General features: G+C 49.3%; 1 protein-coding gene across 1 annotated transcript in view; it reads left to right on the top strand.

The window, feature by feature from the left end:
* Nucleotides 1-353: 353 nt before the first annotated feature.
* Nucleotides 354-15,232, top strand: part of LOC142910239 (protein Wnt-5b-like) — a 34,640-nt gene continuing 19,761 nt past the window's right edge. The window contains exons 1-3 of the mRNA XM_076059945.1: nt 354-860; nt 1,828-1,944; nt 3,187-3,459. Of these exons, the coding sequence (XP_075916060.1) occupies nt 354-860; nt 1,828-1,944; nt 3,187-3,459 (897 nt within the window). The remainder of the gene's footprint in view (nt 861-1,827; nt 1,945-3,186; nt 3,460-15,232) is intronic.

Here is a 15,232-nt window from a genome sequence, read left to right as displayed (position 1 = left end):
GCGGCCCAAGCGGCCGCCCCGTTAACCCGATGACAACCGCCTTCGCTCTGGGCCAGTGCCAGGCTGCGGCTCGCTCGCTTCACTGCTCTTGACGCTCCTGACACGCCTCTTGGGGGTCCCGGACGTCCCACCGGCCCTGGTTCGCTCCCCAGGTCGGCCGCTATAAACGCAGCAATCGTAATACCCGTCACCTGATCGTTTCCCTGTCCCGAGATCTATTCCGCGGAGTTGGAGACGGCGTTCGGCTCCTACCCGCGGCGACGATCCCCCTGGTCCCCACTCGTGTCGGTCCTTGAGGGTGGGAGCTCTCCCCAGCCGCTCGTGCTGCTGCCGCTTCTGAGCTGCACGCCCCCATGCCGCCGATTCGGGGGCTCTCCTTTCGCAGGGCCGCGGAGCCCATTGTTCGGTCCCCGGGCAAATCCCGTGAGAGGGGTCTGTCTCTAAATAGGCGACGTTTTCCCTACCACCTGCTTGGCGTGTTCTCCCCCAAAACCCCTTCCCACACCGGCCTTGCCGCATTGTCTCCAGCTGACGGGGCGGGCTTCACGCACGACGCCCCCCCGGGAGTCTCCCCAGGCTCGCGCGAGGCCGCGTTCGTCTCCGCCGTCACCGCCGCCGGAGTGGCCCACGCGGTGGCGCGCGCCTGCCGCCAGGGGGCCCTGCAGGGCGGTTGCTCCTGGGTCGTTCCCCACGCCATGAAGCTACCGCTGGGTGCTCGGCGGGGCGGCTCCGGAGACGACGTCGAATACGGATACCAATTCGCCAAGTGGTTCGTGGATGCGGGCGATCGCAATCGTGGCAGCGGGCAAGGAGGGGAGTCTTTGGCGTTGAATTTGCACAACAACGAGGCCGGCCGGCTGGTGAGTGGGTGAACGGGTGGGTTGTGCATGTGTATGTATTGTTATTAAAAAAACAAATGTAATGGAAAAAAGTTATTTTTTGCGATCAATGCAAATTAGGTTCGGCTTCGTCGGCTCGGGTTGTATTACCAATCGTGATTGATGCAATGATTCTCGCTTTAACTTTCACCGGTTATATTCTTGGTTCTTTCGGTGAAGTCACGTAGAAGGGAAACAATAAAATAATACAAAATAAAAATATGAACATTAAAATTCTCACGACGTTTCGACTGCAACACAAACAATCATCATCAAAATTTGAAGAAAAAAAACAACTTTTTCCAAATTTTCTTGCTGTGGTTTTCACACCTGATGATTGCTTGTGTTGCAGTCGAAACGTCGTGAGAATTTTATTGGTTATATATTTATTAATTATTTTATTGTTTCTCTTCGTGACTTTACCGAAAGAACCAAGAATATAAATCCTTGCAATCACGAAAGCTTTAAATCAAAATTTTACCGGTTTATGTTTCAAGTACAATAACGTCTGGTCGCAGGATACAGTTCTTACATTTAAGATTATTGTTATGCATGAATCTTGATTTGAAGCTTTCGCGACTGCAGGAATCCACACCCCTTTGGGTTCTTTCGGTAAAGTCATCACGGAGGTAGAAAAAATAAAACGTCCACGCCGTTTTGATCGTAACACCACAAAGCGGTCGTCTTTAGGGCGAAAAAACATAACCCAGCAGTTGAACTGCTGGAGCAGCGAGAGAGCCGTTACACACAGCAAGAGGTGATGTTTGTGGCGAAGGGCACGCTGGGTCTGAGCTGGAAAGGAATTCCATCCCCGGACGCAGGCACAGGTGCCGTCGTGACGTCACCGCCACTTGTTAGCGAACGGCGGTTGGTAGTGGCGATTATGATGGTGGCGGTGAGTGTGGTGGTGGTGGTGACGATGATGACGGTGCTAGTGGTGGTGCTGCAGGCGGTGTACAATCTGGCGTACATGGGCTGCAAGTGCCACGAGTTATTTGGCACCTGCATGCTGAAAATCTGCTGGCAGCAGCTCGCCGACTTTCGCAGCATTGGGAACTTTCTGAAGGTGAGCTCACGGCTGCAGGTGATGAGACTGCACCCAGAGGAGGTGAGTGTGGGGTGGGAGTGACGAGGATGAAGCCTTCTAGATTTGAAGTTTCATGACCGCAAGGATCTTTCGGTAAAGTCACGGAGGTAAAGAAAATAAAAATATTTAAAAAATCACGACGTTTCGATTGCAACACAAGCAATCGTCATCAGGTGTGACAACCACAGCAAGAAATTTTACTGAAGTGGGAAAGAAGCCGGAGTCAAGGGGTTTATACTGGGCATGGTGGGGGTGGGGGAACCATCACGTTACCATACATAGCAGGCGTTACCAAAAAGATTTCCAAAATCTTAAAAACAAGCACAAGATCCAGGTCCGATTCAGTACAGTACACAATCCCTGATCTAATCCCATCTGTGAAGGATGTCATTCCTGACATGCAATACCCTGGAGTTTACAAACTAAGTTGCATTTGTTTCGATTGTTACATTGGGGAAACGAAATGTCATGTCTCAGACCGTATCCGCGAGATTTGAAACACGGCAGGACTAACTCTTCCGCCGTGGCTGATCACTGCTACAATGCCGTGGGCTCCCATGATATTGTTTTCTCCGAGACCAAAGTGCTCTGCAAGCCGTCTGGCTACCATCAAAGATTTGTTCATGAAGCCATCCAGATATACAAACACAGACATAACTTCAACCCAGAGGACAGATACAAACTGAGCAATCATTAAAATGTGTTATTAACCAAGTAAAATTTAACAGTTCATAGTTGTTCCCTCTTATTTACCGGATACTAGTTTATTTTACAGAGTTAATTACATTGTCAGCGCTTGGCAGTGCGGCTATTTTGTTGCGAGTGCCACCATCCGTGTTGGCGGCAATCGTTGTAGATGCGTGGCTCTCTCCCCACTGGCCCCTCCTCCCGCACCTACAGCCCCGCCCACTCCCCCCCCCCCTACCATGGCCAGTATAAACCCCTTGACTCCGGTTTCTCTCCCACTTCAGTAAAATGTTCTTGCTGTGGTTGTCACACCTGATGATGATCGAAACGTCGTGATTAAAAATTTTGTATCTTTTATTTTCTTTACCTACGTGACTTTACCAAAAGAACCAAGAGTGAGGATGAATCCATAGGAGGGTTACAGACGGGGGGGGGGGGGTGGGGGAGGGGAGGGTCCCTCACAGCTAATGGAGCTCCCCGCATTCACTCAACAACCACCACATCCCCTGATGACGACGATGATGGTTGCCGCAGGAAAAGTACGACAGAAGTTCCGCCGTGCAGCTGGTGAGCCACAACGGTGGGGGCGGTGCCGGAGGCGCCAACGGCGGCAGGGGCGGCACCGCCCGCTGGCCCCACCGGCGTCTGGAGGCGGTGAACGAGCAGTTGACGGCGCCCACGGCGAGCGACCTGGTTCACGTGAATGCCAGCCCGGAGTATTGCGAGCGCAACGAGACTCACGGCGTCCCCGGCACGGTGGGGCCGCAGTGCAGCGTCACCTCGAAGGGGGCCACCGAGGGACGCTGTGTCACGTGCTGTGACAGAGGATACGACACCTCTCAAGGTGCGCACCTCACCCCCCCCCACCCCCCCCTCCCCTCCCCAAAAATAAACTAAAACTATTCATTAAAAAGCGGAAACTATTTCATATTACACAAAATCCGTGATCTAATCCCATCTGTGAAGGATGTCATTCCTGACCTGCAACACCCTGGAGTCTACAAACGAAGTTGCACATTTGGTGATTGTTACGTTGGGTAAACGAAACGTCATGTCTCTGACCAGATCCGCGAGCACAAGGCAGATCTGAAACGCTCCAAACATACAGCAGCGGTCATTGTCAGAGTTGGGATTGAACCCACGTGTTGTATACGGCCCTTTTTCCACAATTAATATCCATAAGAATATTTACGGATGCATACACATAGATTTCTTTTTCCTTTCTGTCGTGACAAACAATATATATATTTTTTAATAATGAATAAAACCCGTAAGCCAGAAACACGAAAAACCAGATGTCGGTCATAAACAGACCATTAAAAAATAAAGAAATAATAAAACTCTCGAGGCGAGGATGTTAGCAGCTATCTGCGAAGATCTCCAGATGAACAAGAGTTTGATGTGCCCTAAGGGAGGTCACGCAGAGGGAAGCCCATCACAAGCCAGAAACGAGGACGCCCACGGGTTAAACCATATATATATTTTGCTCTGTCATTAAAACAACGGTTCAAAATTAAAATGCAATAACAAGAATAAGCTAAAGTTAGCGGTCCTCGCGCTCACTCCAATTAAGACCAGGCCACCAGATACATCAGTGAATTATTATCCAATAATTAATTCGCTATCAAATGATTTTCACCTTTAATACTTTTACTGTTAAAACAAAGCTTGGAGCAGGAATACCGAGTCACATCAAAGGTTATCGAGAAGGAATGAGACAACGAGCAAACTTGCGAAAGAGTTTAAACAATATTCCAAGCAACCCCGACCACCTTTGTCTCTCCCGAAGAGCGCGAGAGAGGAATTTCACTCCAGGGCAAACAGATCGTTATCGCAGGAGCCATCTGTACACACACACACGAACTCACACACACAGACCCCGCCCCCCCTTTTCCACTGCGCAGAGAGAATTGTCTTTGAATATAACGGTCAGCCGCATTTTTCAAAAAGTCAGTGAAGTTAAGTCAAGAGTCAAGACAGATCAGCGAGTCAAGACGTCCACAGGACGAGCAGTCGCATGGAGCGGCTGGCTCCGAGCCTCGCTGAGTAGCGAGGATCGCTGAGTCACGATGTATCAACGAAAGTGAGTCATCCAGCAGTGGAGAGAAACTGCTATCAGCGAAACAGCGCTGAGAGCGCTCGAGCATCTCCACAAAGAAAGCACGTGCAACGTGGCTCAACCAGCAGCGGAAAAGCTTGGGCAGCCGCCAACAACTTCAGCAAACCAGTGACCAAGCGCGTGCGACTTGAGTCATACAGCAGTGGAGGAAACCTGCTGTCAGAGAGCCGCCAACAACCTCAACAAAGAGAGCGCGTGCGACTCGGCTCACTCAGCAGAAGAAAAACTTGACCTGTTGCCGGCGAGCGCAGCGTCAGATACTACAGCAGCGGAAAGAGCGCGCGCCGGCGTAGCTCATCCAGCAGTGGAGGAAACTGCTGTCAGCGAATCAGCACGGGCGTGTTCGCGCATCTTCAAGGAGAAAGAGCGCGGCCAGCAACGCCAAGCAAGAGCGTGCAGCAGCTCAGCCAGCAGTGGAGAGAAACTGCTGCCAGCAAACCGGCACGGGCGCGTTCGCGCACCTTCAAGGAGAAAGAGTGCGGCCAGCAACGCCAAGCAAGAGCGTGCAGCAGCTCAGCCAGCAGTGGAGAGAAACTGCTATCAGCGAACTAGCACGGGCGCGTTCGTGCATCTTCAAGGAGAGGGAGCGCGTGCCACCAGCGTGCCATCAGCACCAGCGCGTGCCAGCAGCGTGCCACCAGCGTGCCACAGTGCGCAACTTCGCGTCACCAGCGCTGAGAGGGCAGCGGCCCCGCACTCAACACCCATCGGCGCGACGACGGCGAGCGTCGTGCTGACTCATCCAGCCAGCGGTGGACAGAAACTGGCAGCCGGTCGTATGCAACCCCTCCTCCACACTCTCCCCCTCACTCCCCCACCGCGCCGCAACACACAGGAAACACATTTTGGACACAAGAGATGCTAACCTCGGCATCTGCTTTACGCAAAGAATTGAACCAGTGATAAAGAAGACACACGATACGCATATCGGGATAATCAAGAAGGGTGCCACTCCAAGGTGGTGCATTAAAAATCAATTCATAAAGGAAAATACTGCTGTCATTGAGTTGCATAATAACCAATCGTCCTGTTAACAACGTGATACGAATTGACTTGAAGGTCTATGAATGGATGTGGTACTGTGTGGGCAATGTTTAAACACGAATTTACATATTATAAGGTTAAGAATTTGATAGAATAGTTGCATGTTTTAATCTCTCTCTCAACAACCGATTGATTGTGTTACACGTCGGGAATTAACCACAGGTGCCGCTATCGAGGTGAAACAACGCAATCGTGATGGTATCATGTTAACGCTGTGTTGAAATTCCAAGGTCGAGAGTTTTCATATTATCCAAAAATTAAAGTTAGCTAGAAAATAAAATTGATCAAAGCAGAAGGTTTGTGTGTGATTCTTCCTGAAATTCTGCATAATATTGTTCTGCGTATGAGATCTGAATCCTGGGGACCTATCATAAGCACACTATCACCACACATAATCCATAACACACATAATTCGTAATGTTCAATCGAGAGTAATCGTATCCTTATCGATAATACGGAATTAAAGAGCAGTGTCGAATCGACTCTCTCTCATTCACGCTCACAACGCCTGCGTCACTGCATACGATCAATTGCGTCATTCCAATTCATAACACAATCCTAGTCACCGAGGCTCGACCTGATAATCCATAACGACCTGCATTATCCTAACCACGCCCACTCGCATAAATTAATACGATTATCTCTCGGATCAGCATAATTTATGCGCATAATTACACTGATTAACATAATTTCGGATAAATTATGCAAATCTCAAATTTCATTTAATTTTCATTATTTTCATCAATTTTCATAACACCTATATATACAACACACGACCCCTGCATATCAGGCGAGATAGTTAACATCTACTAGCCACCGTGATGATGATGAGACGCAGACTCCAAATATGCAGCAGCAGGGGCCGGCATCGAACCCACAACCTCTGCTGTCTCTCTCTCTACATGTGTGTCACATTTCAGTGAAAGGACATTTTCTGAATTTTTCTAATCTTGTATCGAGCAAAAATGTACAACTCAAACGTAGCAGCATTTATCGTTGAAATTACGGACGGCCGAAACACGGAATTGGGAGCCCGCGATCTGAAACGGAGTCAGCTATTTTGATTCCGCTCAGCCACTCGGCTTTCCACAAATAAACCACGGTAAAAAAAAATGATCTCGTCCAGGAGCATGAACCGTTGGAACAAACTCCGGTCATCTTGGTAGCAGCGGCTTTTTGGCTCGGCCATCGAACAAAGGCGGTGGTCACTGCATCATTGCGCAGCGCTCTCGGATGTGCTTCTGCGGCCGTCTGGAATGCTCTTCCGATATTAGAAGGCGCTTAGATTTAAAGCTCTTCTTTAGAAGCACTTTTAGTGTTTGCCCTTCCCCCGCACCTCCTGAGCATGGGCAGCTACGTACGGTGTGAAGAAGTTCAGCATGCACACTATACACTGCAATGCACGACTACACTATACATCACACACTATACACTACGCTGCATGCTACACTATACAACTATACACCACTCTACACTATTCTACACTACTGTAATGTCCCTCGGAAAACTTGCCTTCGTTCTTTTTTTTATTAGGGCGCATCGTGCAGATAACATACTTTCATATCCTATGGTACTTCGCTATGACCAGCATATACAGCGCTTGGGCTAGGATAGAAACAAAAACTTGGGCTAGGATAGAAACAAAAACTTGGGCTAGGATAGAAACAAAAACTTGGGCTAGGATAGAAACAAAAACTTGGGCTAGGACAGAAACAAAAACTTGGGCTAGGATAGAAACAAAAACTTGGGCTAGGATAGAAACAAAAACTTGGGGTAGGATAGAAACAAAAACTTGGGCTAGGATAGAAACAAAAACTTGGGCTAGGACAGAAACAAAAACTTGGGCTAGGATAGAAACAAAAACTTGGGCTAGGATAGAAACAAAAACTTGGGCTAGGATAGAAACAAAAACTTGGGCTAGGATAGAAACAAAAACCTGGGCTAGGATAGAAACAAAAACTTGGGCTAGGACAGCCACCCAAGCAACGCCGGCACGGAGACGGCGGCGTCAACGGCGATCGCAAAATTGCGATCAAAAAAATCTCGCGGTCAAAATGACGACGGTTCTCGCGTTTGTTTCGCACCCTCGCCCCGTGCTGTTCCCCCCCCCCCCCCCATTCACGGTGGAGAAGCAATGCGGATGCAAGGAACAACTCCACTGGAACGTCGATTGCGAGCTGTGCCCATGGACCGATCAATTCTTGTGCAAGTAGCCTCAAGCCGCAGCCTAGGGGTGGCCTCGGCTGAAATCGGACTCCATCTGGTTTCAGCCCCGGGTCCTGCGGGTGTTTGGTGACCCCCACGAAGTTTGTTTGGGGCACCACGGCATCCAGCATGCCCATCGCTACGAGCCACGTTACACTATACATTACACTACTACAAACGCTACACTTTGATACGCTACACTTCACTACCCTGCTATACACTTGCCAACATCCGCACGTGGTGAATTTCCACAATGCAGAAGCACCGTTGTTTTTGACCGTCACCACTTGAATGCGGTTAGTGACTAAGTGGCCTTGTTGTTCCTTTTAACTCCGTTCTTGTTAACGCCGCGTTTTGCCAAATGTTAGAAACATTCACTCGGCACACTGAGGATTCACAGTGCGGTTCGGTGACCCCTACAAAGTTGTTTAGGGAGCCGCCCCTGCAGCATCCGTCATACCCTTCACTGAGCCGCGTTGCACTGTATACACTTCACGCTACACTTGTAGACAACCTTGCCTATAAAAGTAATTTTCTGTGTGTCTATCTGTGTGTGTGTGTGGACGTCGGGGATGCGTTCCTGAGTATCGAAACGGCGTTATACCGAAGCGATTGATAGTGTGATGGTGGTGGTGGTGGTAGTAGTAGGTGGTGGTGGTGGTAGTGGTGGTAGTAGTAAGTGGTGATGGTGGTAGTAGGTGGTGGTGGAGGCGAAGGGGCTGAGAGGCGATGGATAACGAGAGAGGACGAACGGTGATGCTGTCAGCGACGTGAGTGTGGGGGTTGAGGCGACGCAAATCGGGTGGCGATGTTAATAAAGTGACGACCTAATTTGCGAAGCGACGTTAAATCAGAGTATCACTGTAATTTCTGTGCGTTTTGGATCTCGATTAAGTCGGCTGTAGTGTTCATGATGGCGTATAGTGGTGCACTAGTTCTGCATCGATTGCAAATGATAACCAAGGGGGGGGGAGGGAGTGGGCGTACTCATGGATCCCGTAACGCTCTCCAGCAATGCCTTATCCCACTGGAACAGTTTCATTATTGATAAACTAGAATCGCGCAACATTCGCGAGTTTCCCCTCCATCTGTCCATATGCGCAGGGGCGGAGCCAGGATTTTTACTTTGGTGGGTTGCTGACTTCAACATTCTGAGATATCCAGTTTATGTTTTCCAATGGGCGCCACAAATGTATGAAACACATTTTATTGGATTTGAACGCGGAGTTTATTAATAGGTCGGAGCCGCTGACGTGGCTAATAAGTTCGATAAGTTCGAATGGCTGCCGCTCAAGCAGCCTGCAGGGCAGCACAAGGTGACATCACAAGGTGGCAGCCTGCAGGGCAGCACAAGGTGGCAGCCTGCACCCTTTTGCAGCAGCCGCATATCCAGTTACCCCGATGACCGACTTTCCCAAACTTTCAGGGGGGGCTAGGCCCCCCCCAACCCCCCCCCCCCCCGTGGCTCTGCCCCTGCACGCGCATGATGCCTCCCCAAATCGGTACGTCAGACGACAGCAAAAAAAAACCAACTGGGTCCGGAGTGTAAATAATGATAAATAAATTATCCAGGAAGTTACGCAGTGTCACGGGGACTCTCCACTCAGTAGGGCACCTTCGACATTTGGGTGTTTTTTATTTATTTTTAATCGCAGGATATTGTCAGCCAATGAGTGAGTCGTGTGAACAAGCGTAGGAGGAAACCTGAGCACCCGGAGAAAAGCCGCTCCTTGTGCGAGGGGAGAAACACTCCACCCACGCCTCTGATTTTGCACGGTTGGCTACGTACGGTGCGATCAAAAGCTCAACGCGCGCAGCATTTTTATACGAACGGATAGCAACCAAAACGCATGGCGGTTAATCTACGATTGCTGCACCGCCTTCTGCTGGCGAGCCGGGGGTTATGGGCGCCTCCTCGACGCTCACGGGCGAGGGAGTTTCGCAGCATTCGTGCGGTGATCCACCTCCCCATCGCTGCCGCCCGCACGCGGCCCGCATCGCGGGTCACGTGCACATCGGCCGCCGCCGAACGATCGTGAAAGCGCTCGCACACGTGACACCTGCGTCTGTGTGGCTGTGGGTGGGGGGGTTTTTACGATGTCAATTTTGGAGGGTTCATCGTCATTAAGTGACCTCGCCCAAACATCGATTATGAATCATCATCATTAACTCCTCATCATCATCATCGTCGTCGGCAGCAGCAGAAACAGCAACTTTAACTCTCAATGCCATTGTTATCACGGACACCGATTGTGCTCACTTGTTTTGACTTGGGTCGTAGGTCGTAGGTCAGATATTGCCCATCAATAGTACCGGTCAGAATGTGCCCTTGGCTCTGTATGACCAACATGACGACCAACACTGACTCGCAGACACACGGGCAATCAACGCTACCAATGATGTCGTGTAAAATTATGCCCACAATGATGAGGCCGAGTTGCCCATGGCTGGAATGTGAACTCACGAATTATTGATTGATTTGGAGACACGCAGCTCAAACGGCCAAGTTGAGTCCCTAGCCCCGGTGAGAGTGAGCGGTGTATCTTGTTGACTCCTGTCCATTTTAATTGATACAAATACGACACGGTTCCTAATCTCTCTGGCTTGCGTGCCACCACGGGAGATGGAAAATTCGGATTTAGTAGGACTCTCCTCCTCCCTCCCACTCCCCCTCCTACCCTCCCTGCCTCCCTTGACCTTCCGGCCATGGACAGTTCTGAAGTCAGAATAATAAATTGGTTCCCGAGTAAAGGTCACAGAGCTATACTCTTTAGTTTTTTCGGTAAAGTCATGTATGTAAAAAATAAATAAAATATATAACTAAATTTAGTTTGTAAATAAATAAAATAAATGAAAATTACATTTAGTTTTATTTTATTTATTTTGAAAATAAAACTAAATTTAGTTTTCATTTATTTTATTTATTTTTCACCTACGTGACTTTACCGAAAAAACCAAAGAGTATGAATCCTTTCAGTCATGAAAGCTTCAAATCTGAAGAGTCATTGAGCTAATTTGTTTTAAAGGGTGCTGCGACTCTGCCCGCAGGCAACATCAAATCCATTTCAAGGTTACATACACAATATTCAAATAAACTCAATTCAACATCACGCGCCTTGTCCTCTGATGACGAGAGATGTAACAATAAGTTATTTAGCGATGTTGTTTTATGGGTTTATGTTATTTACCAGTGCGGTGGGGGGGGACCCTGCATGCGTTACCGTCCAGTCGACCTTCCTGGCAAGGGGGCTGCCCAGTGGAGAGAGAAAAACCCCGCGGGATTTCCACCCCCGGGGGATCCGCAAGCCTCGCGTCCTCGGGGGGATGGAACGCAAAAATCCGCGAGGCAACAAACTCCCAGAGCCCCCCCCCCCCCACTGCCCCCCCGTGGTGGGGGGACCACTGCCACTTTGCGAGCACCAAATAGTGGCGGTGGAGCCTGCAGAGAAGGCCTCGGTGAGTCCCAGGACCGGTTATACAGAAACACAGAGACACACAGAGACACTACACACACAGACAGAGACACACACCACACAGAGACACTACACACACACCACACACACAGACACGCCACACACACACAGACACGACACACACACCACACACAGATACACACAGACACAGACACACACAGATACACACACACAGAGACACTACACACCACACACACACAGACACGCCACACACACCACACACAGACACGCCACACACACTACACACAGAGACACTACACACACACAGACACGCCACACGCACTACACAGACTACCCACACACACTACACACACACATACACGCCACACAAACCACACACAGACACACCACACACACACAGACACGCCACAAACACCCCACACACAGACACACAGATACACACACAGATACACACACAGACACACACACAGACACAACAACAACAACCGCCATTCGCCACTAAGTGGCGGTGACGTCACCACGACGCTTGTGCCAGACCATGTGCACCTTGAGGCCACGTGAAGTGTCGAACGCCCGCGGGCAGGAGGTCACGGGGCAGACCCAGGTGCCACGGGTCGACTGACTTAGATGACTGGCTGGTGCACCACCTGTGCCCCCTACTGTGTCAACCTGCTGTGCTTTAGCCACCCGGCGCTCCGCTCGTTGTTGTGAGCATCGCTCCTCCGCCCTCCGTTGTTGTTAGTGGGCGACTGCCTCCAACTGCCCAATAGCATCCTTCACGAGCCTCCTCCACAGAGGCCGATCTTGACACCGCTCGTACCAGTCATCAGCAAGTCCACTCAACTCCACGTCCTCCTGTACCACATCACTCCATCTCTTCTCTAGCCCGTGCCGCGCCCATTTAGCCCCCTCGATCCGGCCGAACAAAAGCTGTTTCGGCATGCGGTGGCTGGGCATGCGGGCTACATGACCCAGCCAACGTTGCCTTGCCTGCCGGAGGAGCTCACCGATGGGACTTTGCCCAGATCTTTCAAGGATTTTTGAGCTCCTCGCACAATCCAGCCTGGTTAAACCCAGGATGGATCGTAGGCAGGCCAGCCTAAATGTTTCCAACCAGCGAAGATGCTCCATTAAGGGGGTCCACGTTTCGCAAGCGTAGAGAAGGGAGGGAATGACCGTGGCCGAGAAGACCTGAAGCTTAGTGCGGAGCGACAGACCAGGTAGCTTCCACACAGCGTTGCGCAACCGATGAAAAGATATTTGCCGCTCGACTGATTCGGAGTGAGACCTCTGCTGTTAAACTGGAGCCTGTCATAAGCACACTGCCCAGGTATGGAAAACTCTCCACTCTCTCCACAACTGCCCCATCACCGAATGGGAGTTGTGGGGGTGGAGTGTCCGATGGTACAAAATATCCATGCAGGTTCTTAGTTTTGGTGGGGCTGATGGTAAAGTCTCAGCAGCAGCGTCTCCAACTCCTCCTCTGAATGAGCAGTTATTACCAAATCATCAGCATACATAACGTGGTTGAGCAATAGGGAGCCATCACTTGACCGCACCCGGGCATCAATCAGCCTCCATTATATCTGTACCAAATGGAGATTCCCTCGGTACAGCTATTGAAGGCTTCATGAACTACGTGGTCAAAATAGATGTTATATAATGTGGGAGCCAGAGGGCATCCCTGTCGCACCCCAAGGTGTACAGGGAATGGCTCTGACTCCCGGCCACGTAGTTTTACCCGGGCCCGCTCACTATCATGAAGGTCCTTAATGATCGTGAGCAGAGGGTCAGGGACTCCAAAAGCACGAAGAACAACCCAGAGCCCAGGTCTACTGATGGTATTATAGGCCTTGACCAGGTCAATAAAGCAGAGATGTAGGTCTTGTTGGAATTCCCTACACCTCTGCTGTAGCAGACGGACAGAAAATATGGCATCTGTGCAGGACCGCCCTTTCCTGAAACCGCATTGGGGCTCTGCAAGCCTCTCCTCAGCGTGCCTGGCAAGGCGATGTTGAATAATCCTTGCCAGGACCTTTCCTGGCACACTGAGGAGTGAGATACCCCTGTGGAACCGTCCAGTGGTCCAGATTGTTGTTATGATGTCATATAGGGCAGTCTGTGCACAAACGCCACCCTCACACACACAGACACAGGCACACGCACACACAGAGACACAGACACACACAGAGACACAGGCACACACACAGTGTGTACACACACACAGTGTGCACGTACACAGTGTACACACACACACAGTCTGTACACAATTCTGTACACAATTCTAGATTTATTGCCTGTCAATACCGAATAGAACAAAAGAGTATAGTCTGTACACACACACACACAGTGTACACACAGAAAAATTGTGTACACACAGAAACAGTGCGTATACACAGTAATGTCCACGTTGTAGTTGCTGAGCTCACGCACCCAAGGGGTCTCTGTTCAAGAGATGGAGCAATGGAAAATGAATCTAAATCAACTTAAACTCCATCCCCGCTCTGTGACATCACCACTCAGAATGACGTCATCGGCGTGAAACGCCGGGGGGAGGTGTGCCTCGCTAGTGACGTCATGTCACCTAGGTATTCACCCCACCCCCGTACACCGCGCCCTTGAGCGTGACGTCACTGAAGTAGGCGCCTACTTCAGTTTCGTCTTCTTGCTGTGCTTGTCCCACCTGATGACGATTGCTTGTGTTGCCATCGAAGCGCCCTCATCTATTATTTGTAGCGTAATGTTTAGAATTTGCTACATTTTGACCCAGACGCCAGCATGCAACGACCTACTCGTCTTGAATGACGCAACAATAGTACGGTGTACATACACTGTTGATTTAAAGCTTTCGTGACTGCAGGGATTCATATTCTTGGTTCTTTTGGTAAAGTCACGTAGAAGGGAAACAATAAAATAATAAAAATATAAAACAATAGAATCCTCACGACGTTTCGACTGCAGTTAGAATTTTATTGTTCTTTACCGAAAGAACCAAGATTATGTACATACACTGTTAAGCAGGCGGTGCGTATTTTTAAAAATAGCTTCTTGTTAATACGATGTAACCTGATGCAGGATATTTCACTGCAGTAATTAAATTTTGGTAATATGCCTGTCAATAATTAAGAATGAATACTTGTCTGATTGTGCGTGTACATGTAACATTTTTTCTATGAGTGTCAAACATTGATTAAGTGTTCAAATCTAGATTAAGTGATGTTAGGACAAAGTGTGTGTATGTGTTTGGAAGTAACCATAACTCGGGTGAGACCCGTTGTTCTTGTGATACAGGTCAAAGGGTATTTTTTGTGTTTCACAAAGCATCTGCCTCTGCAGCAACTCATCGTCTTTGAAATAGGGAGCACGCTCGGATCATTCATCAGTTACAAGACATACCACTTGAAAGTTACACGTATAGGAAGAGGTACATTCTCTACAACACGAATTGTAGTTTTGTCTTACGTGTTGACGTAGATTTTGTCTAACTGGGACTAGAAATGCTCATTGCTGATTGACGTCTGGATGTTCGTACCTATCGGTTGAAGCAAACTCCACTGCTGTTGTTGAGACGCTGTGCACCAATAAGGGTCCAACACATTGACGGCCTTCAGGCCAGGAAAGTCACAACATTTGCACACGAAGGACGCATTCACGCAAGTACCCCATGCTCCGTTTTGAAGTTTTAAAATGAAACATCTTTGAATTGTGTTGTGTTTTGGTTTACATTATTTCTTCATTAAAAGTTCATTTTACATCTGGAAGACTTCGTTGAAAAGGA

The sequence above is a fragment of the Petromyzon marinus genome, unplaced genomic scaffold (assembly GCF_048934315.1).
Source record: "Petromyzon marinus isolate PM22_M1 ecotype Great Lakes invasive population unplaced genomic scaffold, UKy_Petmar_22M1.pri1.0 PM_G_Scaffold_14, whole genome shotgun sequence".
NCBI classification, from domain to species: domain Eukaryota; kingdom Metazoa; phylum Chordata; class Hyperoartia; order Petromyzontiformes; family Petromyzontidae; genus Petromyzon; species Petromyzon marinus.
The sequence above is the reverse complement of the archived record's forward strand: the minus strand, read 5'-3'. Positions and strand labels throughout refer to the sequence as shown.